The sequence below is a fragment of the Numida meleagris genome, chromosome 3 (assembly GCF_002078875.1).
Source record: "Numida meleagris isolate 19003 breed g44 Domestic line chromosome 3, NumMel1.0, whole genome shotgun sequence".
NCBI lineage: Eukaryota > Metazoa > Chordata > Aves > Galliformes > Numididae > Numida > Numida meleagris.
Genome location: NC_034411.1, coordinates 93,593,204 through 93,615,084, shown reverse-complemented (window position 1 = coordinate 93,615,084; position 21,881 = coordinate 93,593,204). Strand labels below are relative to the sequence as shown.

The 21,881-nt window shown below is 38.2% G+C and overlaps 1 protein-coding gene across 2 annotated transcripts in view; it reads left to right on the top strand.

Moving 5' to 3' along the window:
- PXDN (peroxidasin) overlaps positions 1–21,881 on the top strand; it is an 80,472-nt gene that overhangs the window by 29,149 nt on the left and 29,442 nt on the right. The window contains exons 4-12 of one of the 2 annotated variants that reach the window (XM_021391538.1): positions 4,393–4,464; positions 11,915–11,986; positions 12,492–12,563; positions 14,308–14,477; positions 15,668–15,785; positions 17,881–18,050; positions 18,482–18,754; positions 19,948–20,064; positions 21,235–21,393. In XM_021391538.1, the coding sequence (XP_021247213.1) occupies positions 4,393–4,464; positions 11,915–11,986; positions 12,492–12,563; positions 14,308–14,477; positions 15,668–15,785; positions 17,881–18,050; positions 18,482–18,754; positions 19,948–20,064; positions 21,235–21,393 (1,223 nt within the window). The remainder of the gene's footprint in view (positions 1–4,392; positions 4,465–11,914; positions 11,987–12,491; positions 12,564–14,307; positions 14,478–15,667; positions 15,786–17,880; positions 18,051–18,481; positions 18,755–19,947; positions 20,065–21,234; positions 21,394–21,881) is intronic. The other variant, XM_021391540.1, reaches the window with a different exon arrangement.

The following is a 21,881-nucleotide window of genomic DNA, read 5'->3' as shown; positions in this document are numbered from 1 at the left end:
TCAAAGAAGCCCCTGCATTTTGAAATGCCTTTTTGCAATATTCATTTATGAAATTGAGGTTATAGTTTTATGAGGTGCACCTGTTTTCAGAATTATCTGTCAGGAGGAAAACATTTTAACAGACTAATGGCATTTTCTCAGCTTTCAATGCATTAAAAATATTAATCATTGTAAAAGCTTATCCCTAAATTAAAAAATTGCACATATGGTTTTGGAAGCTTATGTTTTAGGTTTTTTTTTGTTCATTCTGTAATTGAAATTATGACAGTTCTATAAACATCTTTTGCAGTTCTGTAAGCATAAATTTTACATGATCTTATGCTCCTTGTGGTAATAATTGGTCTGAATCCATATATCAAATCAGAAGGTAATAGATGTTTTCATCAATTTTTTGCTAAGAAACCAAAAGGATACATCTTATTTCTGCTTTTTCGCCTTTCTTATTTCTTGTACCTTAGTACTGGCAATCTGATTCTTTAGGCTGAAAAAAGCATTAGTAGATAGGACCTCATCCGTAATACAGTTTATTTGTGCACTTAAGTGATTATGTATAGTGTTTTGGTCTTATGTTCCCCCATCTGAAAAGGGGGAACACTGCTGGCTACTGCTTTTAGAAAGTTGTATTAATATGAGCAAAATAATTGATAATATTTTTGAAATTTGTTGCTGCTCATACATGATATGTATGGTACACTGAATATATTTAATTGACATTCGGGAGGTATTCAATTTACTTCTTGCTTATTCAGTCTCCTTAAAGAGGAGACAGAAAAGCTTCTCAGTCTTAAAATATATCTGTGGGTGGGATATCTTGTGGAAACTGTGGGATTGCTCTTGATCCTGAATGTCAGCAGTTGATTCTCCAAGATAGAAAATAATTGTGAACTGAAGATGGAGACTTACTGCACTTTGATGTTGTAGGATGTGAAATCAGCAGTGTTGAAAGTGAGGTTAAGGTAAAAAGAGAAAGAATTTGGAGAGGATATTTGGAAAAATATAAAATATAGTCTAGCAATTGCAAAGAGCTTTTCAGAAAAAGAGAAGGTACTCTATTTTTACAAAGCAGTAAGGTAGAAGCTAGTGTGAAGGAAACTATGTAATTTAAAATGGAAAAAAATGGTAAAACATTGAAGCACGTTCACTTAATGAGAAATGGAAAGGTCAGGAATCAGACACGACAAAGTTGCGCTAAGAAAGTGATACTTGGGATTTGAGACTGTATGGAATGTATCAGTTTTGGAAATGCTTAGAGGGAACGTTCAAGATTTGCTTTGCAATGGATGAATGAAGCCAGAGCGGTAGAAGATGTGTTGTAGGTTTGCCAAACTGCAGAGTTGCTGACCTCACCCTTCCCAAAATCAGATTTTGTCATATTTTCTTCCGTGCCTTCTGCCACTGTTGCTATCATGGTCATATTACCTTTTCCTTTGAATACCTCCAGTGATTCCTGATCTCATTTCTCTGCATGTCACGTTGCTAATTGCACCATCAGCCTGGTCTAGTGGTTGGCAAACCTGCACTCATCAGGGGATTGAAACTTGATGATCTTTGTGGTCCTTTTCAACCCAGGCCATTCTATGATCAACCTTCTTTACATTTCTATATTAATCTCTCTGCTATTTGTATTTGCTTCTCAGGTTTTACTCCACAGTGTCTGATATTGTCAATACCTTTTCTTTTTCCTCCGGTTGCAAAGAAATATATGTGGATCTGAATTTCATTATATCACATGACTTCGTATACAGTTCATAAAAACAAAACAAAACACAATTCAATAGGGAGTGTAACAGAGTCTTTGATTTGAAACTATTTCTTTCTAATTTTCAGATAACTGATTACCTATTTGTTTGTTAATTTCCCAAGTGTATGACCAGTAACATCAATAGCCTTACTTGCATTTCTGGAAAATGTTGTTTTTGTGAACTGTTCTGAAAACAGTAGTATTCCAGAAGTAATAACCTATTATCTGAATAGAATATATCACCTTGTCATCTTAATCCACTATTTATTCATCCTTTGAAGAATTCCAGTGATTTAGTTGTGTTAATAGAGCTTTAAGGTAAAGTGATAAATTACTTTTTCCATAATTTTACTTTAAATCACTTTTCTGTTAATGTGACTGGGTGATAGAGAGATATTAAAGGTTAGTGCAGTGTTTGCAAAGTACCTTTCTAAAAGGCAAAGTAGCCTTTTAGAAACACAAACATTTTTTGTAAGTGCTACTTAGTTGTATTTTCTGTTCTCTCCTCATTAGGTGAGTATTTTTTTTGTCTTTCTGTTAATAACCTTAGGGAAACATCAACATGGTTAGCGAAAGTGTGGTTGTCATGTCTGTCATACTACATACATACCTTTTTGTAACTTTGAGTTTGCTGAAGTTTCTCTCTGGATGGGGGATATAATGGACTGACATCAGTTCACTGTCCTGCATCTGAAAGTTTTCTGATCAACGTGGACAAAAATGTAGTTTAAAGCTGAACATAGACAAAAAAAGGTTACTCCATTCCTGGCAGTGTGGTAGTAAATGTCTGAAAAACCACAGTCATTTTCTCAGTCAACTTGTGTTCTTCACTCTGCTTTATTTGGTCTCCAGGAAAATAAATAAATTTAGCAAGGATTCTCATAGAAATTCTTTCTTCTTAGCTGAAGCTGATTATTAAGGGTATCTGATACTACTCTCATTCCTGGAGAATAGCACTCAGGGGTTAGCACTCAGGGGAATAAGAGAAATTTCCAAACTGCTAAGCAGAGTATGTTAAGAAAGGAAAACAGCACCTTGACTGTTCAGTTTTACGAATTTTCTAAGGAGTAAGAAGAAATTATGTATTTAAAATTTGCACTGTAGAAAAAGGTGGGAGTTTATATCACACAGACAGAAAAACTAAGGAGGCAAAATCATAAACACTATTCAGTATTATGCAAAATAAGCGTAATACACCTATTCTCTCTATTTTTATATGAATTTCTAAGTTTTTATAGATATTTCAGATGACTGTATTATTTTTTATGGTTTAATTTATTCAGACTCTTGAACATTTTAAAAACGTCACAACTTTTCTGCTTTTTAGTTATTCTGTCATTGGAGGAGCTGTACATCTTGTTTGGATGCACGTTTTTGTTAATGAAGTCTATATATATTATTGTGTTCAGATCATGGCAAATAATATATTGGAAAACTTTAGACTCAAGGAAAAGACTCTACTCCATATTGTTCCCAAAGTTGTCATGAGGTACCATCAGATGCCTACAGCTTCTCCTCTTAAGGCCTATTGTAAAGCGTTGGGCTTTGCCAAGTCTGTTTAAAAGCTGCCACTAGCTCCAGCAGGGCAAGTATTTTATCTGTTGCCTCAGAAGATCTTTGCAGTTTTTCCAGTAATTTAATGAAAGCTGTAACAACAGAAAAGTCAAGCACACTACTAATAAAGCTAATAAAGCCATTTGTGGTTCCAAATCTCTTCATCCTTTTTTCATAGATATCCATGCCTGATTAACTCAGTTTCAAAGCATTTGTCAAATAATTATGAGACAGTTCTTACTGTGAATCTGTTCCTAACCCATTCTAAAAAGAGAGTGGCTGATGTTGAACTCATAAACTACAGATATCAGCTAAACTGCGTGATTTTTCTCAAACACTCTCTCACTAAAACATCCTAAATGTTAAAAGCTTGATGGTAAAAGGCTTGAGCACATACACCAATCCATCCAGTACCAGCTATATTTTAATTCTGTGGAAAAGTTAGAGAAAGCACTTGTGAACATACTGGTACTCTGCATATGTTTATTCTGTTTGTATTATTGATAGGGACCTAATGGCCATCTTCTGTAAGGGATAAAACAAATAAGCAATGCTGTTTTATTGATGCAATATCAATACTCTGACTTGTACATTTTTTTGGTAAATATTCAAAAGGTGTCACAGATTTATCTCACTATTTGTTCTCTAAGTCCATTCAAAAGACAAATTCTGTCACAATATGAATATTTGTGCCAGTATTCACATGAGATATTTTAACAAAATAAGAGGCTTGGTGTATTCCTGAAATGGCAACTGATGCAATCCTGTCCCATTAAGATGAATTTATTTTGACTTTTGACAAGCCCATCAAGAAAATGAGGGGCAAAGAAGAAATAAGTCATAACAGTGAGAACTGGGAAGCCAAAGACCAACCAGATGATAGCCTACAAGGCCCATAATTTTGTTTTTCTTGGCAAACATTTGGGATGAATTCTCGAAGACAAAGCATTTTTATGTGTATGTGTTTAGTTTTTGTTTGTATTTTTTTCCTAATATGTAGTGAAAAAACTGTCTTCATGTGTCAACTTAATTCTTCTTTTCCACCTTCATGTAGCTCCTGTTTGTGTACTAATATTACTGATTGTTTCTTGTTTCAGCTATTTGTACAAGAATGAAATCCAGTCAATTGACAGGCAAGCATTTAAAGGACTTGCCTCTCTAGAACAACTGTAAGTGCCTTTTCTCTTCTGTGCTGTCATCTCCATGGTTCCCCTGCAGAGGAAAAGTGCACACCCTGATCCATACATCCTGCCTGCATGCTTTGCATGTCTGCCCTCAGTGGGTTGTTAGTCAGAGAGCCCCGTAATCATCTGCATGTGGAAAAACAAAATTGATCTCTGTGTCAAATTCCTCATTTCTGTGTTTGTCTTTTTTTTTTTTTTTAATTTCTTATTTGCATTCCCCATGTTGCTAGATGATGTGAAAGAGCTTTGATGAAGAGGCAGCATAATCATGGAAAATGTTGAAAACTAGTGTGTATTGCTTAGGGAGAGATTTTCGATTTCATTTCTGTAGATTTTACGATACTGTGATTCCTTTGACTGCAGCAGTTATGTTGTTTTATGCCAGTGTAACTACAGCTGAACTAGTATATTGAAGTTTAACTTGGTATTGCTATACTTTAAAACAAAAATAGATTTTAAAATTAAGATCTTACTGTTATTTATACATGCTAATCATTGCTGTGTACAGACTTAAAAGTAAGGCCATTCACTGCTTGTAATGTAGATGTTCTTTGTGTTCTAGAAATGTTGATTAAAATCTTACTCTTTTTCCTGTATAGTGACTGAAGATGAATCTCTGTTGAAAATGAAAATGCCATCAGTAGCATGACAAAAACTAACTGTATTGGTTCTCTTAGGTTTAAGTATGTGGTTTGTTTGTTTTTATGAACAGAAAGCACTACTATGCAGTCAGTATAGCAGTGTTTAGAAAAACAGAGGCATAAAATGCAGAGCTATTTAACAGTCTAACTGGCATATAACAACACTAGACCATTAAGTCTTGTAGCATATGAATTGTGGGGGCTGAAAAACTCTATTCTACTATGATGTATACCAGTTTCCTTTTTAGTATAAATATCTAGTGAACATTAGTGGACAAAGTGTGTATGTGAAATAAAATGGTACTTCAGAGTGTGTACAGAATTATTCAAGATCATGTTAGAGGGCAGTAGAAGTCATCTGTTTCCTTAAAATGTTTCTCTTCCTCTTCCTCTTGCTCTAGATTGCTCTAGAAATGATTACTGCAGCATATTGACCACAACTGGTAGGGCTTACTTGCATGCTGGTGGCAAGTCTTGTTTTCTGTGTAGAATTTTAAACTTTGAGATCCATTTATTGAATCTCTGATGATTCCAAAATATGCCACAAGCCTGATATGCTGCAAGTGGCAACAGCGGTACGTTCTTCTTTTTCTCTGTTTCCTGTTCATCTCTGTTAAGGCTAAAAAAAACACATATCACAGTGGGTTATTAGCATATTCTCAGTGGACTTTTCCACTAGGCCACACTTAAGCCTCTGAGCCTGCAGCGATATCACACTGTGCCATCAGTATTATTCTCTATAAAATCAAGTTTTTAACAAAGTCAGCCCCATAACTTGATTCTGGCTGTTTAAGGTCTACTTTACCCCATTATCTTTGAGGAAGGACTGTGTTCACAAAGCAAAACTTTGTGAACGTGTTCCCAAATCCTCCAGCTTTACCTTGCGACAGGGTTAATTGCTCTGTATGATATTTTCAATTTACAGGTCTCTGTGGCCTTGATTGTTAAAAACATTTTGTGACCTGGATGCACTGACTTGGCCAAATAGTCTTTTCCTTGCTCAGCAGAGATCTTGGGGCAGAGGTTGTGGGTCAACACCTCAGGAGAATACTTGTTTTACAGTCATATCATGTACTCCAGTGAAAGAGAATGAAACTGATAGTTGATTTTTTAATTTTGTTTTTTATTTATTTTAATTGAACTACACTCTAAATATTTTTCTTGCTTTTAAAAAAAAACTTAAAAAAAAAACTTTATATGTTTAAAATATACTTTGCTCTCATTCTGCAGCAATAGTGGGGAGAAGTTGTAAGTAGAGTTTAGTTTAAATGGACCATTGCATGTATGTAAGGGGAGAAAAAGAACAGCAGCTGCAAATGCTGCTCCTAGCAGTATCTGACTAAAACCTCTGCAACAGATTCTTTGCTGCTGATGTAGAAGAAATACCTTTTTTTTTCTTTTTTTTTTTTTGAAATTTCTGCCAAGACAATAAGATCTTTGAATCAGACCTCAAAACTCACTTGTGCTAGAGTAAATTCTAAGAACACTTGGCAGTTTTAAGTGCCTGAACACAGTGAGAACTTGAGTCATACGTATTTCATCACATAACTCTTCAGCCAGGCAGGACATGAAGGGAAAAAGCCATCACACTAAAAGCAGACAGGACCAGTTTAGACCTTGCTGAATCTGCAAGATGTGTGTTTGGGTCTGGCAAATATGACACAAACCTTCAGGAAATGTGCATTTTTTGAAGCAGCAGCTGGAAAACATCCAAGGCACTCGAAAGGCAGCCAGAGCTGCCTGTGTGTGCTTGTGTTTGCACAGCTCTGATATGCCTCTATATGCCACTGTGGAAAACACTGAACTCCACTAAAATGTCACAGATACCTGACTGTGGGGGTTACGAGTTTTTTGGCAACTGGATCTCAAGTTTGAGCTCTATGTTCAGTCCATTCCCAGATGCATGCACCTGTTGGTAGGTGGATTTTCTGCTGTATTTTTGAGTTCTCAGTTAAAAGCTTTGCATGTATTAGGGACAAAATGCTTTCACTGTAGTCCATAACTAGTGGGAGTCACCCAAGTATGGTGGTATTGTTTAAGTCTGCTTTTTCTTAGTGGAGTACTAATTACCCATTTTTCCTTTGACTTTCGTAGAATCATCAAGGTTGGAAAAAACCTACAGGATCATCCAATCCAACCGTCCACCTATCACCAATAGTTCTCTCTAGACCATGTCCCTCAACACAATGTCTAAATGTTCCTTGGACACCTCCAGGTTTGGTGACTCCAACCCTAGGTGGACCCTCCAACTCCCTGGGTGGACCATTCCAGGACCTGACTACTCTTTCAGAAAAGTAGTATTTCCTAATGTCCAGCCTGAATTTCCCCTGGTGCAACTTGAGGCCATTCCCTCTAGTCCTATCACTAGTTACAAGAGAGAAGGGGCTGACCCCCAGCTCACTACAACCTCCCTTCATGTAGTTATAGAGAGCGATAAGGTCTCCCCTGAGCCTCCTCTTCTCCAGACTGAACAATCCCAGCTCCCTCAGCCGCTCCTCATAAGGCCTGTGCTCCAGACCCCTTACCAGCTTCGTTGCCCTTCTCTGGACATACTCCAGGGCCTCTGTCTTTCTTGCAGTGAGGGGCCCAAAACTGAACACAGTACCCGAGGTGCAGCCTCACCAGTGCTGAGTACAGAGGGACAATTACTTCTCTGCTCCTGCTGGCAACACTATTTCTGAAAGAAGCCAGGATGCCATTGGCCTTCTTGGCCACCTGGGCACACTGCTGCCTTATGTTCAGCTGATCATAAACCAGTACTCCCAGGTCTGTTTCCTCTACGCAGTCTTCCAGCCACTCTACCCCAAGTCTATAACATTGCCTGGGGTTGTTGTGGAAAAAAGTGCAGGACCCGGCACTTGGTCTTGTCGAACTTCCTCCCATTTGCTTCAGTCCAGCAATCTAGCCTGTCCGGATCCCTCTGTAGGGCCTTGCTACCCTCAGGCAGATTGACACTTCCTGCCAACTTGGTGTCATCTGCAAACTTACTGAGGATGCACTCAATGCCCTCATCCAGGTCAGGCCCCAGTACTGAACCCTGGGGAGCACCACTCATGACCGGTCACCAGCTTAATTCTGTTCACCACCACTCTCTTGGCCCGGCCTTCCAGACAGTTCTTTACCCAGCAAAGAATGTGCCTGTCCAAGCCATGGGCTGCCAGCTTCTCCGGGAGAATACTGTGGGAGACAGTGTCAAAGGCTTTGCTGAAGTCAAGGTAGACCACGTTACAGCCTTTCCCTCATCCACCAGGCGAGTCACTTGATCATAGAAGGAGATCATGTTGGTCAAGCAGGACCAGCCCTTCATGAACCCATGCTGGGTAGGTCTGCTCGCCAGGTGTGTCAGAGGGGATTGTCCCTCTCTACTTTGTCCTCATTAGGCCCCATCGTCCAGGTCTGGGACCCCTAAACAGGAATGATGTGGCGCTGCTGGAGAGGGTTTAGAGGAGGGCCATGAGAATGATCAGAGGTCTGGAGCACCTCTCCTGTGAAGACAGGCTAAAGGAGCATGAGGGGAATCAACTTTTTACAAGGGTAGGTAGTGATAGGACAAGGGTAGATGGTTTTAAACTAAAGGGGAAGGTTTTCTGGAAGAGGGAAGGTTTAGATCAGATGTCAGGGGGAAGTTTTTCACTGAGTGGTGAGGTGCTGGAACATGTTTGCCAGCAGAGTGCCCAGGTGGCCAAGAAGGCCAATGGCATCTTGGCTTGTATCAGAAGTAGTGTTGCCAGCAGAGGTAAAGAGATGGTCATCTTTCTGTGCTGAGCTCTGGAGAGGCGACACCTTGAGTACTGTGTTCAGTTTTGGGCCTCTTACTACAGAAAAGACATTGAAGCCCTGGAGCATGGTTAGAGAAAGGCTGGTGAGAGGTCTGGAGCACAAGTCTTATGAGGAAAGGCTGAGGGAACTAAGGTTGTTTAATCTGGAGAAGAGAAAGCTCAGGGGAGACCTTATTGCATTCTACAACTACCTGAAGGGAGGTTGTGGTGAGGTGGGGGTTAGCCTTTTCTGGTTAACAGCAATAGGATGAGAGGCAGTAGCCCCAGGTTGCACCAGGGAAGGTTCAGGTTGAATATTAGGAAAAGCTGCTTTTCTGAAAGAGTGGTTAGACACTGGAATGGGCTGCCCAGGGAAGTGAGTGAGTCAATGTCTCCAGAGGTGTTGAAGAAACGTGTAGGTGACCTACTAACGGATGTGGTTTAGTGGGGCAACATTGGTGGTAGGTGCATGGTTGGACTAGATGATCTTAGAGGTCTTTTCCAACCATTATGATTCTATGATTCTGTGAAAATGCGATGCATCTGATTCTGTTGGTAAATAGCCTGAGAATTTGGTCAGGATTTTTTTTTGAGGTCACAGTTTCAGAAGCTGCAAAACCCAGCTACCTTGTTATGTGAAACACCTCAGAGCATTTCCTAGCTGGCTATCATTTTTTTTTTATTATTATTGTTATTATTTTTTTTTTTTGATTTTATTTTGTGCTCCTGCAGTCAGCATGGTTCCTGATGGCGTAAAGTTGACTGTTACAAAGTACTTCAGTGCCTGGATCACTGCAGTTGTACCTGCAATATCTGAGGGTATAAATAAGGCAAGGTTTACAAAATAATTATTATTTTAGTTAAATTGATTCATTTTATTTGAAGAAATAGATGACTTTTCAGGCACAAAAGCTTAAATTATTGGAAACTGAAACACTGAACAGCAGCTAGGAGCTGTTGCTTTGGATTTAATGAAATATGCATCATTTTAATCATCTGAGAGAAGTGCCCTTTCTTTTACTATATTTGCTTAAATCATCTCTAATCAATGGACCTGGGAAAGGGACTGTGTGCTTCACTGTGCCTTTTTCCCCCAACCCTATTTGTTGTAATACGAGGTATTACCTGAACATACAAATCTTGCCTTGTCAGTGCCAAAGAAATACAATTAGTATGTAGAAAGGTTATTTTATTGAGTAGGTAAGGAGGTATGTTTGCAAGGGACTCATGAGCAATCAAAATGCAAAGAGAGTTAACTATGCTAAAAATAAAAAAAAATCCCTGCTGGCTGCACAAGATGGAATGATGCATGTAATTTTTTATTATTATTTTTTTTTAATCCAAAATAAAAGCTGCTTTGGAAGAAGGCTTACCCCCTGTTACTGTCTACCTGTGAGCTGCTCATGTGTGGAGGGCAATGCCTGGGGAGGGTTAAACACTGACCCCACTTCACCAGCCCTTCCTCAGGGCTGGGCCTTGCTGAGAGCTCTCTGCTACTCACTGTGGAATCGGATGAAATGCCTTTGAGATGTCTGTCTGTGTAAGTTAGAGGACGCTGGCCAGTATTTTCAAAAATGGTCTGAAGACTGGTAGGCAGAAGCTTATTTATGCATTTTATGCTTCCTAATGCAAACAGGATCAAAATCTGTTCTCTTGATGATCTGTGTGTGGCTGCAGGCACGCTTGATACTGCGATGTGCCTGATCACGTCCATGCCGTTTATTGATTTTTTTTTTCTTTCTTTTTCCCGTGGTCTCCATTCATTGCTGCCTGGCATTGCTCACGCTCTGGCTGTACTCTGGGGAGCTGGGCGGCTGCCAGCCACGCGCCTGGCGTCTGTGCCCCATGCGTCCTCCTGCGCTTGCAGATCCAGCACCCGCAGCCACCTCCGCTGGGGCCTGCAGGCCCTGCAGGGAGCTCCCATGGCCTTCTTCCTACTATTCATACCATGGGATTGATTTTATTTTTTTTCAGCAGATTTGGTGGTCTGAGATTTTCTCTCTGTTTTGAAATGATGAGTTTTTTTCATTCTTCAGCCCATGGTGATGTTCCTGAGTTTGTCAGGGGTAGCAGGAAACTTTGAGAGGATACATTTGGATATAATCAGGATCCAGAGTCTATAAAACATTTTCACAGCTTTCACAATTCCTTCAATTCCTGTTTGTTCTCTCCTCTGCAAAGCAGTGGGATACCTACAATGCACAGTCAGGGCTGGCACAAGCCTGCTGTTTGGGCTCATGAATAGCGCATTGTTATACCAGTTGCAGATTAATAATCTGGTTAATTACCCTATTCCGTTAGACTCCTTCAGAGTTGCAGGGTTAAAAACTGTATGGTATTTCTGGCTGTATAGTATTAATATCTTACATGAGTATCAGCAGTGCATCAAACAGCACAGCTGTGTTAGTTGACTGTACACCAGTTGCTGGGAAACCCTTTGTCTAGGAATGATTCAGTCAAAATAATTTTTTTTTTGTTACAATTCTTTTGTCTTTCGAGACTGAGAGAGACCTAATAGCTTTAAATGGCAGGACTCTTGGACTAGAGCAGGTTTTTTCTTAGCATCTTTTGAAGTTTTCACTTAATGTGATAAAAGTGAAAACAGTTGCCTGCCAGAAATGTTATTCTACAGGAAAATAAATATTTTCAAAATAACATGCATCATTTTAAAGATGATTATTTTCTTTTTTACATGTATACTTATTCAAGGATGCACACTAATGAAAGCTGGACTTGGCAAAAGAGTTCTCAAAGTAGTGTCTCCAAAATCTCCTGAAGTAAATATCTGAACAATTTTTTTGCACATATATCTGAACATGATGTATAGTGGTCTGTAGATCCTTCTTGTTTGTCACATCCCATATTTCTCAGAATCAAGTACAGGATCCAGATTTCAGAAGGAAGTTAAGCCACTACATAATGACCATTATTTAGATGTGTAAACCAAGTGTAAGTAGAAACAAAATATTTTATAATATTTCAGTTTCATTAAGTACACTGTTTCAGCATTTTTCTTTTTGTTTAACATATTTTCAGGTATCTGCACTTTAATCAAATAGAAACATTGGATCCTGAGTCCTTTACCCATCTTCCAAAACTTGAAAGGCTGTAAGTTTGTTTATCTTGGGGTAAGATACAGAAGAGTCAGCTTGCTTCTTTCTTTGAATTAAATCAGATGTTTTAGTCTTTTTTTTTTCTTTTAATTTTAATTTTAACTGCTAAGTAGTTTTGCCAAGAACACCTTGTTCAGGCAGACCTTAGGGGCATCACTTGTGTTATATTTTTCTGTTGCAAAACGATTTGCCAAATAGTTGTGATTGATATTTGGCCTAAATAAATGTTGTGAATGAGGAAAATTTATATTTTGAACTCCCTTCTTTTTTGATTGATTTACTATTATGTTGCTTCTTTTTTTTTTTCCCTTATGGACACACCAAATACACCTTAGAAGCTATCCAAAAATTAGTAGCCAATGAATTAATGAAAAAGATTACTTGAAAAAAAATAAATTGTAAGATTGCTTTCTCTTAAACTACTTTCAGAAGAATGTAAAGAAAATGCATACATGTCAAAATCTGAAATATTACATGCATATTTCTGTGCTTTTTAACAGATTTTTACATAACAACAGAATAGCTCATTTGATTCCTGGAACATTTAGTCACTTAGAATCTATGAAGAGACTGTAAGTAAATTAAACTATTACACTGTATCTCATCTTGCAATGTTTGTCTTCCTTGACAAGGCTTTTCAATGTGTAATTATTTTAAATATTAATTTTTTTTTCTAACTGTGCTCCAGTTACTTACTTACACAGAGTGAGACAATTGTTTCATATCCTGCCATCTTTAATGACTGACTAAATCTTTTTGTTTGTTTCTTGTCTTGAAGTTATTTGTAGTCACATGGTCATGTTCACCATCAGCCCTTTGTCATGTAGACTAAATAATATACACAGCTCCTTTTTTTCTTCCCTATTTATGTCTTACTAGGTGATCCTTGTATGTTATACTTCACTATTAGACTATTTGAACTATTTTGTTTAATTGTTCTTCTAATCTGGTTATAAAAAATGTCTGTTGAAAGATGCTCAGAAATGCAAGAACGTAATTATCACTTCGAAAAGCAACTCCAAAAGCCAGTTCCTCTTGAAATGCCATTCAGATGGAAAATTAGAGGCATCTTAGTCCCTCAGGAGCACTTCAAATTTTGGCTTGATCTTGACAGAGTGCCACAGTGAAGCTATTTCTAGAATCACCTAGGGCTGCCATTTTGAAAAAGACATAACTTCTTGATGGGAGGACCACTGAGTTTGGGCTGTGCCACACGAACTCATCTGCCAAAAGAGATCACAAGGGAAATAATAGGATGATGTTACTGTAGCACTCCTGCTTTAGGGCCATTGAGACAGTTCTGAAACCATACTTTTAACTGCAGAGGAAAGGCGGAATAAAGTAAATTTTGATGATGTATGCCCCTTCCTGGAGTAGCTGTTTTACTCATACAGTGCCTGAGGTCCCAAGGAGCTCAAGCAAACAAAAAAGAGATGCTTCTTTGTATAATGCTTAAGTAAATAGTTTTTTAAGTTTTGATAGTGGCCAGTACCTGGATGGTACAGTGGGCTGGACTGACCTGCTGTCTACTGAGCTGATACAGCTAATCCCTAAAGGCATTTGTATGCCGGCTTGTACAATGGTTTTCTTTGTTCTTGCCTGTTTATCACAGAGCAGCAAGGAATACAGAGTATCTGGTCATTTGTACAGGTTAAAAAAAAAAAAAGAAAAGAAGAGAAAATGTCCCCCAAAGCCACACCAAACTGAAGTTATTTTGCCATGCAACTTTTTTTCTGATTAATATATAGAAAAATTTAATGCTACAGATTTCTGTACTTAATGCTTCTTTTTCCTTCAGGGCTCTCCACTAGAAAGTGCAGTGTTCCACATAGTAACTGGAAAGAAAATCAACCAAATTTATGGGTTCTCATTATAGGCAGGTGTGTTTAGGAGGTTACTGACCCACTGAACTCAGTGAGAGCTTAGCCCTTAAATAAAACTGTGGGTCTTTGTCTCAGTTGCCTGATCAGCAAAATGGGAAGTTGTAAAACTGTCAGGTTAACTGTGAGGTTACTGCAGTAACAAGTATTAAACAGAAAAAACGTGGGGAGAATTGTATATGTTCCTTATGTAAGCAAAGTTTGCATAACTTCTAAATGAATTCAGATTTTTGCATTGAATGTTGGAGTTAGAAGAGAGGTGGTGTGTATATGCTTGCTAGGTTGAACAGAGGCCTACCCATGTGGTAGAAATAATACATGTTTTTGTAAGAAAGACTGCCAGAATGCATATAAGCAAAGTGACAACCATCTGTATCCGAGATTGCCCTTTGTCTGTAAATAGTTTGAGCTTGCTAACAGGAGTTGTTCCATGCAGGCGTTTGGATTCAAACGCTCTTCACTGTGACTGTGAAATCCTGTGGCTGGCAGAGCTGCTGAAGACATACGTGGAGTCAGGCAATGCCCAGGCTGCCGCTACCTGCGAGTACCCACGCAGGATCCAGGGGCGGTCAGTGGCCACCATAACACCAGAGGAACTGAACTGTGGTGGGTTTGCTGCTTCATGCTGACTTCTTCACTGTGTTGAACATACCCAGACTGTGTTTTGTTAGTTAGAATTTGTTCCTTTCAGTAGTGCTGACCACTTCGAGTTAACAGTGCCTATTTCCAGAAATCCCTCTGTGTCCCTTCACTGTTTTTCATCTGCTTCTAGCAGAATTGATCATTTTTACCCTGAGACTACCTTTATTGAAACAAGTACATTCACATTTGAAATTTGGTACTGAGAAATTAAGTGTGATTATTCAGAAGGAAATTATTTTTCATTTTTATAATTCAGATTTAATTATCAACTAGGGACTTTTAATGCACCTGGTGTCATATGTTCCCTTTTGTACGGGAGAGAATAAAGAAAGAGAACAAATATAATTGCTCCTGATTTCACAGAATTTTTTGTTAAAACTCCTGTTAACTGTGTTGCGTTAAGTCACTGGATTTCCTTTCCACTCTTCTGTATGCATAGGTTGTACACAGGCACTGAAACTCTGTCACTACAGGATTACTGCACACTCAGGCCTCAGGCCCCTTTTCTGAAACCAAAATGCAGGTTTCTTGCCATGTGATCAGCATTTGCCTGTGAAGATACAAAATAACTGAATTGCCCTTTTGTTTGTATGTTGGGTACAGTTCTGATGGGAAGAACTGTGACCATAAGTGTCTGCAAGGTTTTTGAATAAGATAGCAAAAAGGGATTTAATGTGAGAATAATTCACATGGCATCCTCCCTGCTCTCTGCACATCTAAGGAGCCAGAATAGGGAAACTGCAGGAAACAAGCTGGACAAATTATTCTGTAGGAGGTAGGTTAGGTGCTGATACTTATCTAAAGGAAGTTATTTTAAATGGCACTTGTACTTGCTGCTTTAAAGTTTGTTCTTCATAAACAAATTCAGCCTTTGTTCAAATAAATAGAACTGCTAGTTTAGAACCTGATACAAATTTGCACAATCCATTTCCAGTCTGATTAAAGTTCTTAAGAAACAATGGAGGTCAGGAAGGCAGCAGTCAATATTAGATAGGTAAAAATGACTTTAATCCTGATTAAGCTTATAAATGTTTTATCTTGAAACATTTCTGAAAAGCATTTTTCAATAAGATACATGGAAAAGTGTTTATTTACCATTCTTTAGTAGTTTTGAAACAAGTAAAGGATCCTTATGCATTTTATTTTTGATACAGAGAGGCCAAGAATTACATCAGAGCCTCAGGATGTGGACGTTACCTCAGGGAATACAGTGTACTTCACTTGTAGAGCTGAAGGCAATCCGAAACCAGAAATTATTTGGCTTCGAAACAAGTAAGTTGAAAAAAGGAAGAGAGAAACTTGATGTAAGTATGTTTGTGTGTGTACATTGCTGGGTGCATGACCAAACACATTACTTCTAACATTTGGAATTGTAACAGCAGAAACATAATAAATAGAAGTATATGGAGCAATAATGGGCTGGATCTGTTTTATTAGTAATTCTAAACTCTTAAGAGCTGATAATTTTAGAAAGTGCCTATAATAAGTAAACTTTTCAACTGTAGTTATACAGTTGCTCTCAACTGTAAAACTTTAAATCACTCGAATGTAAGTACCAGGCAATCCAACATGGACACATTGCACATGCAGTTGGTAAGCTTAGCTAGTGTTTGCATGTGAAGCTTAGGTCTGTTTACATCACATTTGGAGGCAGAACAATAGTTGCTTTAATACAGAGATCCAGCTAGACAAGAGTTGGGTTTCAGAAGAGATGGTCTTTGAACACCAGCTCCAAAGCTGGAAGATTTCCTCTGAGGTGTAGCTTCATTTCAGAAGAGGGAAGATGGTATATCAGTTTCCCCAGGCCAATACATGGAGGGCTGGCACATGTATATATCTTAGGATTGTAGGGTAATTCTTGTGGGAGGGAACCTTAGCAGGTCTCTAGTGCAGCCTCCTGCTCCAGGCAAGGTCAGCTATGGAAACACCTCAGGTTGCTCAGGGCTTTATGCAGCTGGATCTTAAAATCCTCCAAGGATGAAGATGGCACAGGCTCTCTGGACAACCTGCTTGAATGTTTCCCCTTGCTGCTTGAGAGCGTAGGGTCTATAAAAGTGTGTGCATCCCTTGGGGACCCATGGGTCATCTCATCTGCTCAAGCTCTGCCAAGGCCCTGCCATGTTTCATCAGAGCTGGGCACAGCAGTGCGAAAACAGCCACATGGCAGCATTTCACCTGCCCTAAACCTATGAGAATTTACAGCAGACGCATGATTTATGAGATTACCACTGGCTTAATCAGACTTTGGCTTATTAACTCTCTTAAACAAATGGAGAACTTGATCTGGAAAACAAATTCCTTCACATTTCATATTAATAAGTGAACCATTTTAGTTTGTTAGTTTCTGATAAAATGGAACGAGGTAGAGTCCTGGTTCTGCAACTTTGTGCTGATTTCAGTGAGGACTCCGCATGAGACAAGGGTACAGCATTTATGGAGTATGTAAAGAACAGAGCCTTAAACTTGGATAGTATAATTATTTCATTAAAATTTTCTTTGGCTCATGAACTTTTTATAATAAACAAAGAAAACATGTATTCGGAATACACATATGAAAGAGTTTTAAGAAGAAATTTGAGCTTGGGGCGTGGGATTATTGACTCTGGCTTGTTTCCTGGCAGCATGAATGAGAGCAAAGCTTTCTGCAAGGTAGTTGAATATGGCAAGATTTCAGTCAAAAGGCATTAACCTGTTGAGCAGTTGTTGAATGTTGCGTAGATCAGCAATTGGTCTCAGTTATGTACACAAGGGATGAGCTCTTCATCATGTAGTGAGGGATGGAGTGAGAAACAGTTCCTTCAGTAAAATGCCCTTACTGTACTAAGATCATACCACGAAATGTTGCAACCGTGACAGCCCGATGAGCTGATCTTGACTTAGATTTCAAGCCAGTGCAAATTACAGTCAGGTTCATAAGTGCTCCTTGAACAATCCAGAGGCAGGTTGGCACCAAGATAGTTTTATATAACTAGCCCTCCTCCTATTAGGACATATTTTGAGTACTGAATTTATCTAGTGTACTTCCAGAGGAAACATTTGAAATTGTTTTGCCACTTAGAACAGCTTGTATCCTCAAAAGAGAATGAGACAAGTTATGTTTTTTGTCCTCTTTTTTTTTTCCCCATAAGCTTTTACTCATAAAAATATTTTGGCTTTTCACTTTGAAGATCTAATGCTTGCATAAATAAAATAGGTTTTTTTCATTTTCCCTCTGCTTCTTCTCTTTAGGAGAAAGCTAAAAGCTCTTTACTTAACACTAAAAAAACTTTTTTCCGAGTTATTTTGGTTAATTTAGTTTTTTATTATTTGACAGTTTTCTGTGCTTCTGATTTAAAGGTTTAACTCCAGCAGATTCTTTTCTTCACAGTAATGAGCTCATTATGAAAGAAGATTCTCGTCTAAACTTGTTAGATGACGGCACATTAATGATTCAAAATACTCAAGAAACTGACCAGGGCATTTACCAGTGCATGGCAAAAAACGTAGCTGGAGAAGTGAAAACTCAGGAAGTTACTCTCAGATATTTTGGGTCACCAGGTAAACATTTAAATAGATAATTGTTTTGATTATAGGACTGCTAAAAATAAAATCATAAGATTGCTAAAATAGGATGCATTGCTTCTTGTATATTCTTGACATGCAGATTTCTTCTACTGGTATATCTCTGGAACTTTTTACACCACATCTCATTTAGCCACTGCTTTATGTTTGCAAGTGTCAAATTAATGTCTGGAACTGCACTGATTGATAATTGTTTCAAGGGGATTTAAGGAAAAACAAAAACAAAAACAAAAAAACAAAACAGAAAGATTAGGATTAAACCATCCAGTGTTTGCACCAAGTTTAGTAGTACATTGGAACAGAGGCATTAACAAGAAAAAACCTGAATTCTCCAAACTATTGTAATATTTGGACAAATTAATTATCTCAGCAAAAAATCATATTTAGACATTGTTCTTTTCACACAGCCAGGCCAAGTTTTGTGATTCACCCGCAGAACACAGAGGTTTTAGTTGGAGAAAGTGTCACTTTGGAGTGCAGTGCAACTGGGCACCCTCAGCCACAAATTACATGGACCAAAGGTGACAGAACACCTTTACCCAGTGACCCTCGCATCACAATAACTCCATCAGGAGGACTTTACATACAAAATGTCAAGCAGGAAGACAGTGGCGAGTACACCTGTTTTGCAACTAACAGTGTAGGTAACATCCATGCGACTGCATATATCATAGTCCAAGGTGAGTAAAATTAAACTTGGAGTGACATGCTGTAAAACATATTATGAAGAGTATGTTACATCAAATGGCATAGTTTTCTTGTTTCTTTTTCTTTTTTTTTTCCTGAATGACTAGAACGAAGCTAATACCATAAGGGTTTTTTCTTTCAATTACACTAGTCTATAGGAATATCATTGCATGTTTCATCAAGATGAAGATATACACTGAAACTCTGGAAGTTAAGTTTCATTGGATATTCACAGAAGTTAACATTTGTGTTTTGAAATGTTTATAGTTTGGTTGGTTACAGTTTGTTTGTTTTGTTTTGGTTTTTTTTGCATCTGGAGCACTAGAAATAGAGTTTCAAGTATAGATCCGTGTCACTTTCTTCTGTAGACCCCTGAGTGAATGTGGGTACATTCCACTGAGTTTCATGGAAACAACCACTCTTCCAGCTGAGGCATGGGCAATGCTTTTCTATTCAAGAACAGAACATTAGAAAACTTTCTTCTGTACATACAAGTGGAGAATATATTTTTGCAGAAGTTTTAATGCTGAAACCTTTATTTACAAAATGTTCTGATTAACAAATTTGTTTCTATCCTCAGGTTAAGATCTCTGTTTGACAAACAGTTCAGGTTGCACATGCTTTGTTAATGAGTTCAGTTTTTAAAGCTATACTAAAGTATCTGTCCACGTTGTTTGTTCATTTATTGTTCACCAGTGGATGATTGTGTTTTGAGAGCTGAACAAATTCCTTCTCGCACTGATAATGCCATGATATTACTGCAGAAACTGGCCTGCACTCCACTCACTATTTTCCTTCTGAGTAAAGGAAAGCAAAAACAGCTAAGGAGAGTTTTGACCACATTCCATTTTCTCCATAGTTTATCAGAGCAGTTTTTGCAAGACAGTAAAAGAAGGTATTTTTAACCCAGGAATACTTTGATTCTTTAAACCTACTGTAGATCTTATTTTTGATCTGTGGCAGTAGCTCCCAGAGATCTTCATTGATGCCAGGGCACGGCGTGTTGGGATGTTCCTGTTGCATAAGACATTGCCCTTAACTTTCATCCCTAAAGTGCTTACAATGTGAAAGTGTCCCATTGGCAACCCATTTCCCACCTTTATGAGCTTTTTCTGTCACACAGGAAATTGTACATCATTTCAGACAGTCATGCATTTTTAAGCTCTTGTTTTTTTCTCTTCTGTAGCTCTGCCTCAATTTACTGTCACTCCTCAAGACAAAACAGTGATTGAAGGGCAAACAGTTGACTTCCCTTGTGAAGCACAGGGCTATCCGCAGCCTGTTATTGCTTGGACTAAAGGAGGTAAGTTTGTTCTGGTTTTACTTTTAATCTGCTGGAATAGAATTTGGAATCACTAATGAATGGAAAGGAAATGTGTGTATTTGTTCAGATGCATCAGTCTCTGAAGGAAACAGAGTTCTCCCTTCTTGAGCTAGAAAAGGCAAAATATGCAGCAGAAGCTAGCTTCCCAAGAGTTCTTCAGTAAAAAGGACTCCCTGAAATATATGCCTTCATAACAGATTCCTACAAGAATATGTTTAAGAAGTGTGAGACAAAACACATGCAGCAATATCTATTATTGCCAATTTACAACAGAAGAAATCAAGATGTCTATCATTGACTGGAGATACTTCAGTATGTTGGGATGTGCTCTCTTCACAAGGCAGACCAGTCCAGGCTGCCATCAGTACAATTTCTGTCCACCACGTTTCTGTCAGAGTAAGTGGATCAACAGGAATGCTGGGATCCACTCTGCTGACTGCTTTGTCAGGAACTGTAAAGGCACTAAGCCCAGTACAATGGGAAGAAATACTGTAGTGGATGTTGCAAGTAGAAGCAGATATGCCAGTTCAATTAAATGAAGTGGCTCTAGCAGGAAAAGCAACCCCTAAGGAATTTTGAATTATGATAGATAAAGCAGATTTCTAACAAACACTTGAGTGTTTTGATTCTGATAATGTCCCTGTTTCTCCCTCTGTCAAAGTTGCTCCAATCAAATGAGATGTCCAGAAAGGAAAAAGAGGGTACAGACACTGTTGTGCCTTTCATTTCTTTTGTATTGTATTGCATTATATTCCATTTTTTCAGACCTGTGGTTATTGGTTCTCTGGATGTCCTAAGCAGATGAGATGAATTGTGATGGTCTTACATACAATAATTAATATGAAAATATCATTCATACCAAATGGCATATGTCTTCTGATGCCCTCGTTAGGATCTTTTTTTATGTTCCTTGAATGAAAATGCTTCTATCACAAAAGGAGATGGAGGAGAGATCAGGATTATGACTGTATTTATATATTAGTGTGCTCATACTCCGTGATTTAAAGCTTTCAGAAGTTGCTTCTTTTTAAAAGACTTCTATTTGTTTCCAGTGTTTTATCAAATTTAAAATCGTCCAGATTTCCCCTTTACTAGAACAAAGAGACTTTGTTCTCTATAAATAGCAAATGCTATTGCTCTGTATTTCAGGAGGCCAGTTGTCTGTTGACAGAAGACATTTAGTCCTATCTTCTGGTACCCTGAGGATTTCCAGGGTTGCCCTGCATGACCAGGGACAGTATGAATGCCAAGCTGTCAATATCATTGGATCTCAAAGGATTGTTGTATACCTGACTGTACAGCCTAGAGGTATGTTGTCCACATAAAAATACATTGTGCTTCTATTATTCTTTTCTTTTCCTAAAATGATGGCACAATATGTCATATATGTGAATATGATATACGCTAAATTTATCTTAGGTTGGAAATAAAGTTTTTGTAGCAGATCTTAAATGAGACTTGGGGTTTCTTCAGAACTTTTGCTGAATATTACAATGAATTTAGGTTGCTGGGTTTGAATTGTAAGGTGTCTTACTAGCTTTTATAAATTCAGTGTGTGGGTCATTGTGCCCGGATGGACTTTAAATAAAGTCACCTGGAGAATACATAACCTTACAATTAATCATGGCCTTTTTTGATAAGAGCTTGTTAGAATGGGACTGTATCTTTTGTTATTTAGAAAACCTGCCATTCTGGTTGTTGCCCATAATTCACATTTCTCATCATTATTTCTGAGCACATCTATCTTTAGCTTGCAGGTAGCTTTTAATAAATGACATATAGGGAGGCTTTATAGG